Below are 19,003 nucleotides of genomic sequence, written 5' to 3' on the forward strand. Positions count from 1 at the left end.
TACCTAGTCTGCTTTCTTGTGTCATCCATTTCCTTCAAGAAATCCTCATTTTTTTTAAATGAGAGCTGTTGATGTCATACCTCAGGTAAGCTCCATTTTCCTTCATCGAAGACATCTCCCAGAATAAAAACGATATCTGGCTGCAGCAACCATAAGGCAGTTTGGAAAGACCTCTCCATTTGCCATTCCCTGAAAGGAAAATGCAGACCCAGACATCACAGCTGGATCCTCAGCTCCGAACACACAAAAACAGCCTGGCGGGAATGGGAAGATGGCTCCTCCACACTGACAGTGCTAATATGAAATTCAAGTTAAATACTTCGAAATCAGGTTTAAGTACAGTCAGTGATTTTTACATGGTGGGTATTTCTACCACAATACAATGGGCCCAATTCATGCAAGAAGACAGACCAGCTTGTTTATTTTTCATTGCAATTCCATAAAATGGCAATTAATCAGAAGAGTGAATTATTGCTCATGGTTAACTATACTATTGTTTCTGCAGCAAACATTTATAATGTTCATCCCACTAATATTATAAACTTAGTACTTTCTGTCAGCATTCTGCTTTTTCTTTTTTTGGACTAATAGAAACATGGGTTTGGGAGCATAGGATTGGATTATCTTTGGTTTTAAATGTGATTTGTGCCTCCAATTCTTCTGCTACAAACTTCTACCAGCTTCCTTATCTCTGCAATTAAAGGTGTTAAAAATTGGGATATCCAAGTTATCTTGCTCATTTTTAAGGCATTTTATCAAATAGTTACATCCTGGACTTTCTGACCCATCAAAAATCCTCAGGCACCTACACTCATGTACCACCTGAACATTTAAGACTGCTCTGCCTCAGTAAGTCCTATTTATTAACCTTTCAACACTGGTTTATTACCCAGCACAGATCCAGATGGGCAAGTCAGAGGCAGCTTGCACACTTCTTACAAATGCCACAACATCGGTTTTAAACATCTGTCCCGTTAGCTACTCATAAAAACTCTAAAACCAGGAGATTATTAAAAATATAATAATTATTATTACCTTCTTAGTTTATCCAGCCAATGCCCTTTGATTTCACCAAGTAGGTGAGTATCAGCTAAAATTATGGCCTTTAGGACTGAAGTTGAGGTCTCTTTTTTACTCATGTGAGCTCCACCTTTCACTTCTGGCCATCGGCATTGAAAAATTACCACATAATAAATTAAAAATTCACAAAATATTAACACCGAGCTGACACAGCACGCAAGTTTCAGCAGGAAACAGAGCCTCTTCTTTAAAAGAAGATCCTTCACAGCGGTTGAGCTGGAACTCAGCATTGCAGTACCGGCATAAGACTCCTTCCCAATGGCTCGGTTCTCCTCTCAGGTGAAAACGTTATGGGTTAGTCAAAGGATCATGTTGGGCCCCATATCAGTACAGAATCCCTGTGGAGAAAATCAAATTAAAGCATTCATTAAGCCAGCATTCCCTGTGAAAAGCTGCCATGTAAGGCCTACAGTGTTAGATTTGGAAATAATTAATTAATCTAAAAACCAAAGTTGGTCTTCTCCTTCAAGTACACAAATGGCCACGCCACTGAGCGTAGAACTGCACTCTCTCCTACCAGTTTCAAGCCAGCCTGGATCTTGGTGCATGATGGTGTTTTTAAAACTAGACAGTGAAAACACTGTGACCAGGGGTCACAGGCAGGTAAAGACGGAGCTTAGCTTGAACAGCAGAACATGAGGACACGTATCAGCCTGGCCATTGCAATGCCACGTGCAGCCTCTTTCTGGCACAAGTCACATAACATGACTACACCAAATTGATGCAATTACCACCTCTAATGCAGTTCGTTGTAATAATCTCCAAGAACCAAAAGCAATTTACTATCACAGAACATGTTTACCAGAGCTTTCCAGGAACACAGGCGCAGATACGTGACTAGTTAACTAATGCTGCCTCATTTCTAACAAGGGGAAAACAAGAAACAGGTAAGCCTCAGAAACAGAAACTGTACAGCTGAAGAGAAATATGGGAAAATAAGCTGAAGTTGGTAAGCTTACTGATTTATTGATTTCTTCCACCTTGGATAGTTCATAACCCAAACAAGGAACTTGGTTTTTGAAACTACAATATTATTTTCTGCCATTTTAAAGGCTAATCCAAACCAAATGTCTTCACTCTGATAAGCCACAATTATAACAGGGCTCATTGCTTGCTTCTCTTGTTTACAGGCATTTAACAGAAACTCATTATTCCTCATGAAAGGAGGAAATACCCACATTTGCACAGTTCTGTTTCTTCTACAGTCCTGGGCAGAAACACTTTCACAGTGTAAGTGCCAACAAGAAAAACAAGTATCACACCTGAATGGACCAAGATACCAGCCTTTTGCTTTCAAGTAAATTACTCAGGTTCAACACACAGCCTCTCAGGGTTCCAAAGAACCACTTTTTATAGGTAAACTGTAGCATGGTCACAGTAAAAGAGGCTCCAGGAGAGCTATAAAGATGTTACTTCACATGCTCGTGAACCAACTTCTACAGAAATCCGCAAAGAAAAGTTTCGTCCCCCGCCCAAGAATGGGACTGCAATTCTGCTTTCTACAACAGAGAAATGCTGGCACAGGACTAATATCCAAGATGTTAGCAGTTACTGAACATAGCACTAAACCAGTGATTAGCAGCCAATTTTCATTTGACTTGACTAACTCTGATTAGAGCTGTGAATACTCAGTACCTTTGATCATTTAGACCCTAAATATTAGGAACACTAGGACAAAAGTACTGAACAACACAAAATTGTAGATCTTTTCTAAAATCCTGGTCTCAGTTACATGCAGAACACAGAAAAAAATCTTAAATTGCTTTACTGTCCTATACCCTAGCCCATTTGATTGATGTCTCATGGAAATCAAAAGCTGACATGTGATTATTATCTTATTTTTCCAACCAAAACCTCTATTTGGTAATAGCCACTTATCTTCAAACATGAGCTTCCCATATCACTACTACAAAGTACTTATTCAAGACAAAGAACCATTAGTCTGCATCATGTAACATTTCTACTATGCATTATTTCACATTAGCATGACTAATACTTAATTGCATGCAATTCAGTTCTAGCTAAACTTTGTCTAGCAGGAGAAAGCCGCTGGACAAGACGTCACAATTTCACAACACAGACGAACTACACATAAAGGTAAATGATTAAATTGTTTAATGTTAATCTCATCTGCACTTTAACTGGCAGTAAAAAGCAGCAAGATCTCATTTGTACATCTCACAAGGCAAGATTAAAGCAAAAATGTCTGTTCAACAGAGACTGCAACAATGACAAAGAGACGCATAAATTCTTAACTAAGCACACAAATTCCTATGGTCTTATCCTGCACAAAAGCACCTACCCCAGACTTAGAAGTAGACTTTGGTAGCAGGTCTACTCTTTCAACAAAAATAGGACTAATTTGAACAGCAAATGCCAGTAAGTTGGCATTAGGCATGTCATAAAAACCTAAAACTATAAAACAAAAAATCCCTGTGATTCTTCTTATTCACAACCTACACAAAACTTAAAACAAATAAAACCTGCCATTTTGATATCAGTATCTATGCATTCTCTAAAAGCTTTTCATTACATTTTTCACACATCAAATTTCTTCAGATGCTGCCCAAACAGCTAGAGAGGCAGCAAAAAGCCAATGCTAGAGATCAGTGGGGAGAAGAGAAAAAACCGAAATGGATCTTCAGAAGCAAAATGATTCCACCAAATGCAAAAGAAATAAACCAAATCCAAAACCTGCAATTAGTAGAAAATAAAAATATCTTCAAAGCAAAACTGCCATTTTCAGAAGTCACAAACAGCAACTGACACAATCAAAAGCACAGAGCCAGTCATTTCTACATACATTCCCTGCCCCTGCGTTTCTGCTGCTAGCTGTTACTATTCTGGGAGTTGTGCCACAGATGTGGAAGATGCCAGAGGTCTCCCATCTGCACCCCATGTTTACAGCCTTCCTGATGGTGAGAGGAAAAAAGAGGAAAGGGATAAAAAAGGAAAAAGAAACCACAGAAAGTCAGTGATGCAGAATGAGCTGAAAGATATCTCCTACTACCGGCTGACAGAAAGCCCTGCCTCCCTCGCTCTGCCACCCGCCAGCCCCGGCTGCTCGCACCCTAGCTGAACCCTTTGCTCAGGACTGTGGCTGAACATCAGCATAAAAGCAGTTTAACCAGAAACCAAGCACATGCGGTAGTAATATGAACCTCTCATACGGGTACCCAAGGACCTGGAGACCCACATCCTCTCACACGTCATGGCAAGGTCAAAACCAATGCTGTCAGACTGCATGCACGCTGCAAGATGGAGCTGTGGTTCAGCGTGTCACTGCACAATACATTGCTACTCCTCCTGCTTGCACAGGAGGTTTTGATTATTAAGGTTGGACTAGAACCTGGTTTCTTACTAAAGCTTGAGGATCTCAGTTATGAGACAAGACTGAAAGATTTCTCACTGTTTCTTGTTCTAAATACATGTGAATAGCCTGATGCTACTGATTTTTAGAAGTTTTAAAAGCCCATCACAAAGGCGAGATCAATATTTTCAATGTATTAATTATTCTAAATTGTTTGGGCAGAGAAAATACTCTCTAATGACAAACAGCAAAAGTCTGCTAGCCAAAACAATTTGTATTCAGCGAGCACATACATTCTTGAGGCAGAGAAGAAATAACCTTCAGCTCTTCCTCACCTACATGTTTTAAAAAACATTCTGCATAACATTTAAAAATCAGCCCGTGGACAAGGACAATTACTGATTCATTTAACAATGCCACCAAAGTTTAAACATACTAGAAGTATAAATTCACATACCACAAAACTGTGGAAAAAGAATAGTCAAGTGACTAGTGCTCAAAAAAAAGGTTTGCTACTTTCCTCCTCCATCATTCATGTTTATTTTGCTTACTAACAAATATTAGATACATTTTTGCACTTAAAATACTTCCATCATACATGCTGTTCTGCTGATCCTCATCTGACAAGTCTACTGGCAACACAGACTTGCATCACTCCTCTTTCCCTTTTCCATTTCTGTTCAGAACATTATCCAGCTTTAATTTACAAGTGAGCCAAGAATAAACCAAGGGAAGACTGACAAAACGGTCTATAGCCAGACCAGCAAGCAAGTACTTCTGGAGCTTTACCCTTTTTCTTGCTTAGTGAATATACAACTCTGAACACCTCGTATGCTTTGAGGCCAATTTACTTATTAACAAAGGTACAGGTTCACAACTTCTAGACAAATACAGTTCTATAACTACATTAAACTTTTGCAAAATGCAGTTACAAACAAGCTCAGGTTCAAATCTCAGGTTTTCCTTCTGCAGGGTACACTTGCAACTAGAAACTGTCTGTTATCATTCCAACTTCATTCTCTGAAGTAATGTGACGTTTCTACTGTGTAAACTGTGACTCTCCGCATTCCGGTTTCGGCACTTCAAATACCTCATTCTTCAATCAAAAAAGGGCTTCTGATAAATTCTTGTTTTGATACTGCAAGACAACTCTCTCTCCCATCTTTCTGAACACACTTTCCAATTCTAAACCCTAAATCTTTCCTTCATCCAAAAAGTTTAACTTATTATTGTGATTAAAGAAAATCTCCAAGCAGGGATTTAGCATTTTTCTTTTAAGAAACCCCTTTGTAATATTTTAAAGATAGAATTAATTTGTGTCTGCATTGGCACATCCTTAGAGCTGAAATTCATAAAGACTGCCAAATCTACGCATCTACTTTAATTGTATATAGTTTACAAAAAAGGATAAATGGGGAAATTCTTCAAAAAAATACTAAGATTTTATCATATTCCCATAAACACCCACAACCACTCCTGCAATGAACACATTTTACAAGTGTGAAAGAGACAGGTTTTGAAACTTGGTTGAAGTTATACAGACCACAGTTTATTTTAAAACCACATAACAAAAAAAATCAAAGGCATAAAATACAAAAACATTCCAGAGCAGCTTGTCATATTGAGATCATATTACTGAATCCATAATATTATCAAAATGTAATATTACATTAGCCATGGTAGGTTTAAATGTTGGGGTAAGTATAAAAAACTGTGGAAAATCTACTTGCCATTAATCAATAGTTACAAATGTGTTGTAAAAGGAAGTCCATACATCACACTTATTTGTTTCAAGCACTTTTCATACTGATTATTCAGTTTCACAGATTCCTGTACAGCATGCTTTAGATCTTCTACCTCTTCAAAAAAATCCTAGGAAGACCCAAAAATAGTCACCTTAATGTTTTGTTGGAAGACATTCTCAATAATAGCTAGTCAGCATTTCAGTTGTTCCCAAGTTCAAAGACACTTTCCATATCTTTATTACTATATGGTTGAGTTATGCAAACACAGCTATGGCAAGATACAGCAATCAACTCTGACCTTACGTAATAATTTAAAACGTTGCCCTGAACACACAATACAAGCAGAATTCAAGTTACGTTAGAGCCTGAAATACAGCCAAATAATAGGAAAGATTAAGTAAGAGAACAAAAAACATGCTACTTTTTAAGAAAGCTACAAAATGACAGTCCAAATGACAGTCCAAAATGAGAAAGGAATTGTGTCAAACTCATCTGTGCAGAACTATAGCTATACATGCTGAAGTCAGCCAGTAGAAGACAACACACCAGTAACTCAGAAGATCTGAAAGTTGCAAGATTATACAAAAGGGACAAGCAAGGAGAGAGATGAGGCAATTAAACTAAAGAGGAGGATGCTAGCATTTGAAGAAGACAGTACTAAATAGTTTTAAGATGGAAAAATGGATACCATATTTAGATCTAGAAAGATATAAAGTATTTTTAGACCTTAACTGATTTGTTACTTGCTAGTATTCATTTAGAACTTGAAGGACAACTACATTTTGTTAATGAATATCCTAATTCAGAATAGGATCTGTTATTTATGGTTACACTATGTTAAAAAGTCTGATTTTCATATTCAAAAGGGTAAGATTGATGATGCATTAAACAGACTAAAATTGATAACACTATCCAACAGGTCCAACTGGCTCAGATAAAAGCAATTTACAACAAAGGAGGGAATGAAAAAGAGCAGTATGTAAGGCTACACAGGATATAAAGAGACAGTCCAATAAGCCATAAAAATCCAAGTCCTGTTGAACTTCATGTCAGCCTGTGTGGTTTCCCTTTCTCATATTGATCCTTTTCAAAGCCCTCCTCTCTGTCCTCCTTAAGCTGAGAGTTCTATCAGAGACATAACTTTGATATATTTAAGTAAGAAAATAGCTTTCCTCTCACTGACATCATGAAGCAGTAGATCATTCAAAAGTGATCATTCAAAAAATATTTTTATTATCTCTATAAATGTCTGCTGCAAGGAATTAAGACTGTTACCAACAGTTACAATTTGAATGTTGTAATGACCTGAGGCAACTAATCTCTCATGAAGGAAACCAAATTGTCCAAACACTAAAAAAAAAAACCCCAAATAAATAAAAAATACATATGAAAATGCACAGCTGTTTAAAACACAACAACAACAAGAAAAATTACATTATTCCTTTTCCTTAGCCAAGCAGTAGTGTAGGACATTAATGCTTCCAGGAGTCACTAATTTCCATTTCTTTCTCAGAATGTTATAAATCCATTTGTTTTGTTATGCATTTTGCTTGACAACAACATATGTTCAGCCTAAAGATAAGTTTCAGTTCAGGCAGAAAAGTTGGGGTTTTTTTAAAAATCACCCATTCTTAAATTTGTCCCAAAATAAATTACCTTGTCTAATCCAGCTAATTGATTTTTTAGTGCTCTCCTTTCTGTAGACAACTTTTCATTTTCTTTCTTCAGCTTTTTAATCTCCTTCAACAATAGCTCTATATTGAAATAAAAAAATATAGACTTCAACCATTACAGTCAACCTCCCCCTCATATGAATCATATTACAGCTAAAGAGCTGCCTACATTTTGTATTAGAAAATTATGGTTCAGCTTTTTAAAGTACCTTCTTCATAAAGTGATTTATCCTTAAGAATCGGCCCAACACACTCCCAGGTACTACGAAAGATAACAGGATCTGTCAATTGGAAAATCTGAATCTGCCAGATTCTTAGAATGTGGCATAATTTTACTTTAAAAATCCACAAAACATACATCATGTGCCTCAATTACCTTTTTCTGACTTATGAGAGGGTCACATTAGCTCTTGCTGACAGCACATTTCCTGAAAATTATGCCTACATTATACCATCTCTTCGATCTCTTTTTTATGCTTTGAAGTAGAACAGGATTGCACCTTAACTTGTGGATTTACTTATGGGAGGAAGAACATGTTCAAACCAGTATCGTCTGGGTTTGTCCCAGATTTTAAGGCTAAAAACAGGTTCTTTTGTGTATCAGTGTCTGAAAACCAAAGAATGGAACAGCAAACATCATCACTAAGAGATCTGCATAGATACAGCTTACTAGAATAAATAACAAATAGTACTGAATAGAGCCATGCACTCCCACCCATAATTACACCAACACACCAATTTCAGGAAAAGAGAAAAGCAGCAAACACTTATTTTTATCACAAACAAATGCAGGGCTGGATCCGTAAGGAGGATATTAGTTATGAGATGCTATTTTTACATAGCAGGTTTTCAAAAATGAAAAACATTTTAGATATAGCTGGTTAAAGCAGAAGAAATCCCCTGCTTTTTGTGCCTCTGGATCAGGAGCAAAATGCACCTCTCTGACAGGCATACCAGAAGGAACATCACCAGAATCAACTGTACCATTACCTAAATATTGACTGCAATAGGGTTCCTGCTTTTTAGAAATGTCCCTGCGAGATGTTACTTCTTCTGGAGTTCGACTTCTTTTTCCAGAAACAGCACTAGCTTTCCAAGAAACCTTTTTACTTTCTAGTTGCTCAATTCTTTGCTTCTGCTCTCGAAGATTCTGCTCTAGCTCATGAATTTTAATCTGTCAAGAAACTAAAAATTTTTTAAAATGCATAGAACAAACACAGTTCAGCTGAATACAACTGGAAACATAGCTCAAATGCAAACCTAGAGCTTTCAATTGCTGACTTACAACTACATTCATCCAAAGGGTCTGAGAGGAGGAAGAAAATACAGCAAGTGAAGTTTTGCATACATAAAAGCATTTTAAAAGAATCTGATACTAAGCACGTGCTTGCAAGGCAATATAAATGTACATGCACAAAGATACTGAAACTTTCCGCATGATAAAGCGTACTTTTATGGCAGCAACTGCCAACTTCTAAGAAAAAGTACATATAATCCAAATTACAATGAATATTAATTTACAAACAAACAAAGCACATGTACCAGATTCCCTGCAGGAAATTAATTAGAATGCTTCATCAATGCTTAAAGAGGCAATACCCACTTGAAGCTTCTTGAACCACTCTTAGCCACACAACCCTACCTCTGCTCCAGTTATGATGCTAGTCTCCATGAAGCCAACAGATCTTGCTACCTGACAGAAGACTATCTGCCTTTATTTGGTTAGCTTACTGCTGGATTTCTAAGATAAATCAGCTTATGAAACACAGAAAAACATCAGGGCTGGTACAAAAGAGGTCGGAAGATGCATATACAGTTAGAAAGAGGGGTAGGTAGATAAGTAAAGAAGAAAGCAAGGGGGAGACAGCTGTCAGTTACAGACCAATGACAGAGTTCACTTTCAAAGGAAACCACAGACTACTTTCCGTTACTTCAACAGCACAGGAAATACAGAAAGAGTATAAAAAGAAAAACATGGTCTCATTTTACAAATGTAAGAATTACTTTTCAGTCTCCCTAGAAGCTTATGTTTGGCTTATTCGATACCATTTCCTACAAATTCTACTTACAGTGAGATTGTTAATTGCTTCCCTTTGCTCCTGGTTTGTTTTGATTTCTTTAACGTAACGTTTCTGTAGCTCATTATACATCTGAAGTAGACTAAAACGAAGAAATGCATAAATTGCAATAAAATATGAAAGCCAAAAAAACATGCACCCTTTATGGTAAAAGCATTACAGATGCCCTATAGAGATCACTTGGACTGCAGCTGTACTGTAGCAGCTTGTAACAGAAATACTTAAGATGGGTGTGAATGAAGTGTGACCAGCAACACAGAAAGAGAAAACACCAGAAAAAAAGCCAGCAAAGCAAGAGTTAAAATTATGATCTGTATGATGGCAAAGAATCCCTTTCACTCAGCCAAGCTGAGGACCCTTTTGTTTTTGTCCAGCCCACACCACCACACCCTGATTAAACCTCAGTACAAACAACTGGTCGATGGAAGATCTAGACACTAATGACAGGAGGGTGGCAACAACTTTGCATCATATCACATTTATCATTCCTCTCCCGGTTAGCACAGCAGGAATAGCAAAAGACCATTCCTAAAGGATGTAAAGAAGTTTGTCCAGAGCCTAGCTTCTTGCCACCGATCAAGAACTCATGACGAGGATTCGTGAGGCAGCATCCCCAGCTCTCTGTGTGGCACAAAACGTCTCATTGCTTCTGTGTGGGTGTGAGGATATGAGTGAAAGAAATGTACGAGCAAATGAGTGAAAGGGGGTAAAAGCAATGTAAAATAAACAGCTTTGGGATATTATCTTTCCCTTTGATATTATATTGCACCAAGTTCTGCTACACTAATTTCCTACCACATTTCATAGCATTCAGTCTAGATATATCAGGCCCGTAATGTAACTGATGAGCATGAACAGACATTTTTCCTACTTTATTAGGTATATGAATAAGAGCTGGCATTCATACTAGGTCATGACTGCACACCACAAGCAGGATGGGTAATACTATAGTACAGGACAGCTTTGTAAAATAATATACAAATAGATGCTAGAAGAAAAAGCTAAGTCAGATTATCCAAGTGCAACCTAATACAAAGCAGGTCCAGCACTAGATTCAGAAAGAAACTCAGACTTCTTCCACATAAGCATCTAGTTAGGCACTCAGTTCAAGCCCAGAGCTAAACAGCCAGCCTCCCTATGTGGTTTTGCAAAGAGAGCCTGGCATACTGTAAAGATATTTAAATAAAAAAAAAAAAAAAAGGCAAAAAGGGCCTTCTACAGCCACCTAAAGGAGACACTAAAAACGGGGTGCTTGAATCAAAAGCAGCAGGTACTGCCTATCTTCTTAAGATTCACAGCCCATTTCTTAAGTGGACATAAAGAAACTTTTGAACGAATGGAGCAGCCTCTTCATTTCAAAATCAAGTCATAGAGAGATGGACCAACACTATGTAGCATGCCTAGTTGTTAAAATGTGTCACTATGTATTTTCTCAAAGCAAAAATGTATCTTTTGCATCAAAAAAAGCTGTTAAGAAAGTTTATTTCTAGCATTAATTGGCAAACTATGGGGAGTAGTGGCTCACTTCTAAAATCAACTAGACTGAAAATCAGAATCACTTATCTGGCTTATTTTGAAAACAGCACCAGCCTATAAATTTTATATACACATAAATTTGAGCTATTAAAAAATGAGCTAAGAAAACTCCCACAAAATAGAGAATGAAATTACATAATTCTAGGTTAAAAAATCTACAAAAAAGATCGTGTGTGTGCACACACGACAGAGCTCATTCAAGTTTTTTGAATGAAGGATTTGAGAAAGAAATACATTTTGTTCTTTGCTTACTCCTAGTTTCAAGCTTCATCTAAGATTTAGTATTTCCTTTTAAAATGTAAATAAAACAATTTTCTGTTGTTTCAAAGGCTGAAAGCCGCTTCCATAACAGTTAACAAAAATCCAGTTGACTTAACCATGAAAACATATTCTACCCTATGGAGAATATTTAACTCTGTGAAGACGCAGTTTTCCAAGAACTCACCTGACACTGTCACCCTGTAGAATAAGATCCTTGCTGTATCCACCCTTGTGCCATACATGGGTTTCTGTTTGAACTTGAACACTTAATTGAAACAAACAAAACAGCTTAATAAAATCAGATTTTACAATTTTAACTGGATCAAACGAAGCTACTGAAAAAGCCTAAGTTACTTTTCAGCTTGATTTTAGAATACAAGTTTCAATGCAGGACCACAAACACATCAAAATCTCAACTTGAAAGATTGTGCAAACAGGTACTTAAGTCAAGTCCTGCGAGGACACTCGCCAAAGCACTAGTACTACAGTTTTTCAGGTCCTAAGGTCCCAGTTTCCGAATCTTTTAAACAGTATTGATGCATTTTAACTATCTTATTACTGCTTGGTAGGAAAACAGTCTAAAACTCCGCAGTCAGGCAGAGATAACATGTTGGCTAAGCAGGGGTATCACCTACTGACATTAAAACTGTCTCTTTCACTACAACAGTGAATTTTGTACAAGTTGCCCCAGCCACCCTTTGTTCCTTTACACGCCTCCAGCATCCTCCATCCCCACCAGTGTGTTCACAGACAGCCCCTCAGAATACACAGACCAGGTGTATTCATTCATCTGGAGAGTATCAAGGTAAAAATCCTGAAATACTGCATTTCTTTTGACACAGAAAGAAGTGTTCAACAATTCTTACTCCCTGCTTGTGCCATAGTCACGCATTAACCGCTGCAGATGCAGCTTTTCTTGGATCTGACCCAGATTCTTTTCTAAGTCCTTATTTTTTATATGCAGTTTTTTCAACTTCTTGACTAACTGTTCGTTTTCATCACTGAGCTGAAAAGGAAGAGAATTAAAAAAAAAAAATAAGACATTTTCAGATCAGGTATTAATTAAGCTGATAACATTTCAGGTTAAAATTATCTCCCAGAAGCTTCATTATGATTATCTTAAACTAGAAATATATAAAGGAAAATGGCAGGAAAAGTACTTGGCTTCAAACTTTGGGAAGAATTGACTAAGACACAGCTTCTTTAACATATGTATTAAAGGCTTCTAACGTAACTCAGCAATTTATTAGTGAATGATAAGGCAAACTGGTTTTGTACTAAAAAAAATCCTTAAGGGACAAAACTTACAAGTTTCCAATTACATTTCGAAACATGGGCTCTTTTTGTTTTAACGTCACAGAAGCCGAAAGACTGTAAGCTTCAGCTGCACTAGCAAAGCTTCCTGCCCGCACAGCGGCTGAGCCTCGCCCAGCAGCACGCAGTCACACCTACCGCTTCACCTACGACTCGAACACAACCGACTTCATTGCCCCAACCTACAGCGCAACGAGTACAACCGGTGCTACCGAGAGGTACTCGGCCAGCAGCAGGAAGGCTACCAACGAACAACCGTTTAAGCTACTGTAAGCGTGAGCTCTGCCCGCGAAGGCAACGACAAAACGGGCCGGGCCAGGCACTGTGCGGCGAACGGGAGGCTGCCCCGGCGCCGTGCGGGCCGCACTCACTTGCAGGCACCTGTGGACGGGGGGCAGAGCCATGGGCGCCCGCAGGGGCTCAGGCCCGCCCGCGCCCTTCCGAACGCAGCCGCCGCCCCGCGGGCACCGCGCCGCCAAAGTCCCCCGGCGAGCGGTCCGCCGCCACCGCCCGCCCCACGGCTCGCCACGGACACCACAGCCCATGCGGATAGGCTCCGAACAGTGTACGTCACGGGCGAGCGACCGCGCTCGGTGAAGGGCCCTGACTCCACCACCCGCCGGTTGCCAAGGAAACGGCAGGAAGCGGCCCGCGGGAGCGGGGAGGCGGCGGCAGCGCCCGCCGGGCGGTCTCCGCCCTCCGCTCCCGAGGGGCACGGCCGCGGGGCAGGGCAGCGTGGCAGCTGCCCGGGCAGCGAGCGCCGCCGGGCGGGCACTGCGGCGGCGGGCAGGGCCCGCAGCGCGGCTCGCCCCGCGCGTTCTCCCTCCCTTGAGGCAGAGCCGTCGCCCCCGGCCGGCACCGAGCGGGGTCCTGACGGCGCTGTGCGTGCTCCCGAATCAGCTTCACTGCGGCTGTGCGCCTCAGCGCCAGCGGCCAGCGCAGAAGCACCCCGCCTCTGACTGCCTCTTCAATTGCCATTGGTTTTATTGGCGATTTTATTTTCTGTGACTAACAGAAGCCGAGTGTGCGGGACAGAGAATACAGCCCCTCACACATCTGCATGGGTACAGTACATCAGCACACACCACGTTACACAGCTCTACAAAAGCATATTCTGCACCTGGGCCTGTTGCGATACAACGAGGCGTGATGGTTTTAAACTAAAAGAGGGGAGATTCAGGCTGGATGTGAGAAAAATTCTTTACAATGAGGGTGGTAAAATAACTGGCAGAGGTTGCCCAGAGAGGTGGGGGATGCCCCATCCCTGGAGACATTCAAGGCCAGGCTGGATGTGCTTCTGGACAACTCGATGCAGTTGAAGATGTCCCTGCTCATTGCAGGGAGGTTGGAACTAGATGACCTTTGAAGGTCCCTTCCAACCCAAACTATTCTGTGATTCTATGATCTATCTCCCACCTCCATCACAACAGAAGCCACAGTATAGGCTCTTCAAGTAATAGCCACCAGATCAGGAGGTAACAGCATGCCTGGTAACGGTGCTACCCAATGTATCCTTGGTGTTTGTGATACTTGGTATTACTACTACTTGTTGTGTTTTGCTTTTGGGTTTTGTATTTTGCAGGTATTTTTGACAGACCAGGCTAGAGGGCATACATGCAGGAGGAAAGCACCCGGCTCCCATGAGGGACTGGATGGACCTTGCAGGTAACGTACCAACAAAGGCCACAAGAAGATCAACTGACAACAATGCAACAGCTGTGCAGTTTTTGAGACCTAAATATTTTCAGAACTCAAAAATTGTTACCAGTAGAACATCTTCTCTATACTACAGGCTGGAAAACTACACACAGAGAAGTTGGGAAATGAGCCAACAGAGCTAAAAAGGAAACAAGAACTCCCAATTTCTGACCTAGAAACAGCCATACAGCCTTCCTCTGTCCTTCCATGGCTGGCACAGGAATTGAAGATAGATGGAGGAAGCAGACAACAACCAGGTTTCTCAACTACGCAGCTAAACCTGCTGGAATTGGCGTTCTCAACTATGCAGCTAGACTCCTGGCAAGGAGTTTATGTAAGATTCAGATTTTATCAAACAAGTGCTGATCCAAATGACACTAAAAAAACCCTACTTGTATCTTCAAAGCCTTGGGAAGAGTTTCAGCTGAAGCTCTCATAGGTTTTATCACACACATTATAATCAAACATTTTCAAAAGTGGTCACTGATTTTGAGTGGCTCCACTTAAAAACTGAGCATCCGTTCTTCCAAATTAAAAACACTTGATAGAGCTGAACAAATGGCCCAAGGCTGGGTAGCACTGGGCATTAGATTTTGAAGCATCCAAAAATCAAAAGATAATGTTAGCCTGCATACATACACAACCCACAGTTTATACAAATGCTAAAAGACTTCTTGCATACTTGATTAGGAAACATGTTCATCCTGCAGAGATACCAACAATACATGATTTTTAGAAAACTCCTCTGTGGCAGTAGATGTATGAAATGCCACTAAGATATTTACTTTGCTGTACACAACTACAGCAGAAACATTTCCCTACGCTATTATTCAGCTGGTTTGTTGAACACATTCTGTTTTCCTTCCCTTCTTGCTTCTAACTTAGCTTGGTCTGAACGGAGACACATTTCATGGTGGCACACACATCGATTCCAGGTGCTGAGCCTGCTACCTACTGCCAAACAGCAGGAATGTGACCCATAGCGCTTTTCAACTATGCGTTCACCAAAATCACTGCTTTACTTTGCCAGAAAAATATATGAGCACGGGATTACTTGCAATCCTACAATAACTCCAAGCATAGCCTTTCTTCCACACAGATTAAAGGACAGGATGTGTCCCTTCAACCCCCAGAAAGACCTACCATCCTCATGAGATTTTCCAGGAAATAAAACTCCCCTGTGAAAATCTACATGCCTTTGTAAAAACACATCAAAATTTCACTTGCCCCAAATCAATCTCTTTTATTCCATCCAGCAGCTGTGTCAGCAATGACTTCAGAGTCCCTTTCAGGGTGGAAGTTGTCAAGGCTCATGTAGTCTTTATGCCTGTTATATTCTTTGGCACAACCAGTGCTGCCAATCTCACAAACACCAGTTGAAAAATCATGGAACAATCTGGAACACAATGGCCCAAACAGGAAAAAAAGCCCTTTCTCCATCTTGTTTTGAGCTTTGGTCAGGGAGTAATAATCCCACTTGTGCCTAGGAGCCTTCCCGGAAACACGGAGAAGCCGTCTGGCTTTCCTAAGTCTTGGCACAAACACAGAGGACAGCTAAACGCAAAAGTTCAGAATTCAGTCCAAAACATTAACATTTCCTGCATATCAAGAGGCAAAGCAACAAGACCTGATTAAAGATGTCAGTTTGCATAATTAGAAACAAGAAATATTTCCTCATAATATGTAAGAAGAAATCAACTTAATCTTAAAGCTGACAAAGCCAAGCAGAGGTAATATTTATTAAACCAAATTAGGCTACAGGGATCCCTGCCACAGCACACTGGCAGAAGTTCTGTATCACCTTCAGGGATACAAACATCAGGTTATAATACTAGTTTATTTCCAGGGGGGAGGGTATTATTTTTAGTATTTTCAGTGGATAATGTTCAAAAAACAATAGTGGCATGCACATGGCAGAGACAGTCTGCTGCTTCTCCCTTCAAGGCCAGGGAAAAAGACTTTTACCACACACAGACATGAGCCTAGGAAAAAGAGTAACAGCTTGGGACTGTATTACCTTGTCCATAGAACTTCCTCCAGAGAAGAAAAATATGTCTTGGGGGAGACTCCAAGGCACTTGCACCCCAGGAAAGCTCTCGTAGCCATACCTCCTGGAAGGTATGGATACGAGGATGGTATAGGTGTCAGGATGACAGAACCAGTGTGAAAACTCCAGAAAACACTGAAGGACCTAATTTTACCAGTACAACTGCCTGTCAGACCTTGCAGCCAAAAATCTCAATTTCCACATGAACCAACCCCCAGGGTAGATCTGAAGGGAGACTTCTGCGCTTGAGTTAGCTTGTGGCAGGAAGGGAAATGCAGAGGGTGTTCAGGCAGCAATCCCTGGGCCTTCTGGGTGTAGAGAAGAATCGTGGTCAGAATATGACTCTGCATGACAGAAAAGGAACACAAAAAATATCTAACACGCCACTTAGTGCATTAATCAAGTGTTGTGTCATTAATGAGTCATTAGCAAGCAGTATGAAAAACAGTGCCAGTGTTAGAGAATTCCTGTTTGCCTCTGATGAAGCAGTTCTTCTAAACAGTCCAGCAAGAAAAGAGAGCATCTCCTTACAATTTACTTTCCCTTCTTGAACACCCAAAAGGCAAAACAAATATCTGGGCCAAACATCCTCTTCTATCAGCTATAAAATCTCTCACTGCAACATTAAGATCACACTAAACTACAACATTGTAGTAGTCTGCACAAAAAAAAAGCTTGTCATCTGGGTTACCTCAAACTTCATCCTGCATGAGATCCTGATAAAAGCTCCAGAGAAAAGGGCTAGAGACAGTAAACAACAACTTTATATGACTAATCCAATATAATCCTATGCTGGGTAAAAAGACCATCTGCATGGATTCCCACTGAAATGTATTTTAATAAGAGCACAGCAAGCCTCTGGCTGTCATGCTGAGGAAATGCTCTTTTCCACTCAGGCTAATAATTCCAAAAGATTACTTCCTTTTTCTTCCTCCAGCCCCCTCTGTTTTTATTAAAGCTGTTAGCCACTTGCTCTCCCATTTAATTCCCTATTAAGAGATCATCCATCAAACCCATGAAGTGACAAGGATCCACACTGGAAGACATCTGGGGATTCCACGTGATGGCCAGTGACCTGGAGAGGTCACCCTCCCACTGCAAATACTACAACCGATTTTATCATTATCACTGCAGCGTGCAACTGCTGTTGGAGAAGAGAATGCAATGCCGTCGGCTGAGGCAATAATTAAAACCCTTGCAGCAGCAGCAGCTTTGCCCCTGAGTGACCCTGTTTTTTGCAGCATGGACCAAGCAGACCGCTATGGGGATCGCTGGGTGGCACGCAGAGCAGCCGCACCGATGAACGCTGCACAGTGGTTTAGGACAGGAAGCGAAGGAGACTACCACCTCCAGCTCAGCCACACCTAAGTCAATAAGAGCTTCACACCCTGGGAGAGAAGGAAATCCATGACTATGTTCTGTTTTCTGCTCTGAGGTCAGAGGGAACAGGGTTTCCACTCCACTGAGCATTTGCTGTCTCAGGGAAGGAAGTCTGACCTCAACACAAATCTGGTCAGGGCTCAGGAGGAATCAGACAAAGCACCCGAGAAACACTAGTATTTCAGGTTCATCCAGGACAGGCCTACTCCAAGTGGATGAGATTAAACACTTGGCATGTGTGTAGGTTACGAAAGGTGCGTGCGAGGAACTGGCTAGCGTTTAGGGTTATGAAAGATCAGAGGTTATGAAAGACCTTGCCAGTTATGAAAGACGAGCGAGAGTCTGATCTGGCAAGGCAGAGAGCAGCCTCAGCCTGCTCGGAGGTGAACAAAATCACCCAGCAGCTCACAGGAGGAAGCTCTTGGAAGGTCTAGGCTAAGGAAGGCTTGAAAAAACTTCAGAACAGTAGTAAGAAAGCTGTTAGAGACTAGGAGAATGATGAAGAGAAACACTGCCATCTGTTTATAGGTCGTACAGGCAGCTGTATTTTTTGCAAAGTATTTCGAAGGGTCTTTAAGCACTAGCTGCAGCCACTGATTTTCTAAGAAGTATTCTTTCCCAGCCTTTTATTTCTGTTTTAAATCTTCTGCCTGCATGAGCCACACAGCTGGAAGGAATCTGTAAAAACCAAGAGTTCATTGAGTTAATATTTTAGTCTCTCAAGTTCAGCCTTTAGTGATCCTTTTACTAATATTCTACCACCAGAACAAAGACAAAGCTGGGGAAATTCTACTGAGGCAGACGGAGTTGCTTATTTTCCAAACGCCACTCAGACATCACTTATAAAGAGGACATACTCCTGCTTAGAAAAATATTGAGGA

The 19,003-nt window shown here is 40.6% G+C and overlaps 1 protein-coding gene across 8 annotated transcripts in view; it reads right to left on the reverse strand.

Annotated features, from left to right (window-relative positions):
- MPPE1 (metallophosphoesterase 1) overlaps window positions 1-19,003 on the reverse strand; it is a 32,323-nt gene that overhangs the window by 10,893 nt on the left and 2,427 nt on the right. The window contains exons 1-7 of one of the 8 annotated variants that reach the window (XM_030492697.1): window positions 11,868-13,398; window positions 9,878-9,968; window positions 8,799-8,993; window positions 7,792-7,889; window positions 6,121-6,262; window positions 1,036-1,418; window positions 81-189 (exon numbers count right to left, since the gene is read on the reverse strand). In XM_030492697.1, coding sequence (XP_030348557.1) covers window positions 81-189; window positions 1,036-1,310 — 384 coding nt within the window. In that variant the 5' untranslated portion in view covers window positions 1,311-1,418; window positions 6,121-6,262; window positions 7,792-7,889; ... (1 more) ...; window positions 9,878-9,968; window positions 11,868-13,398. Of the gene's footprint in view, window positions 1-80; window positions 190-1,035; window positions 1,419-3,382; window positions 3,664-6,120; window positions 6,263-7,791; window positions 7,890-8,798; window positions 8,994-9,877; window positions 9,969-11,867; window positions 13,560-19,003 lie in introns of those variants that run through there. The other 7 variants (XM_030492777.1, XM_030492847.1, XM_030492349.1 and 4 more) reach the window with 7 other exon arrangements.

This window comes from Strigops habroptila, chromosome 1 (genome assembly GCF_004027225.2).
Source record: "Strigops habroptila isolate Jane chromosome 1, bStrHab1.2.pri, whole genome shotgun sequence".
NCBI classification, from domain to species: Eukaryota; Metazoa; Chordata; class Aves; order Psittaciformes; family Psittacidae; genus Strigops; species Strigops habroptila.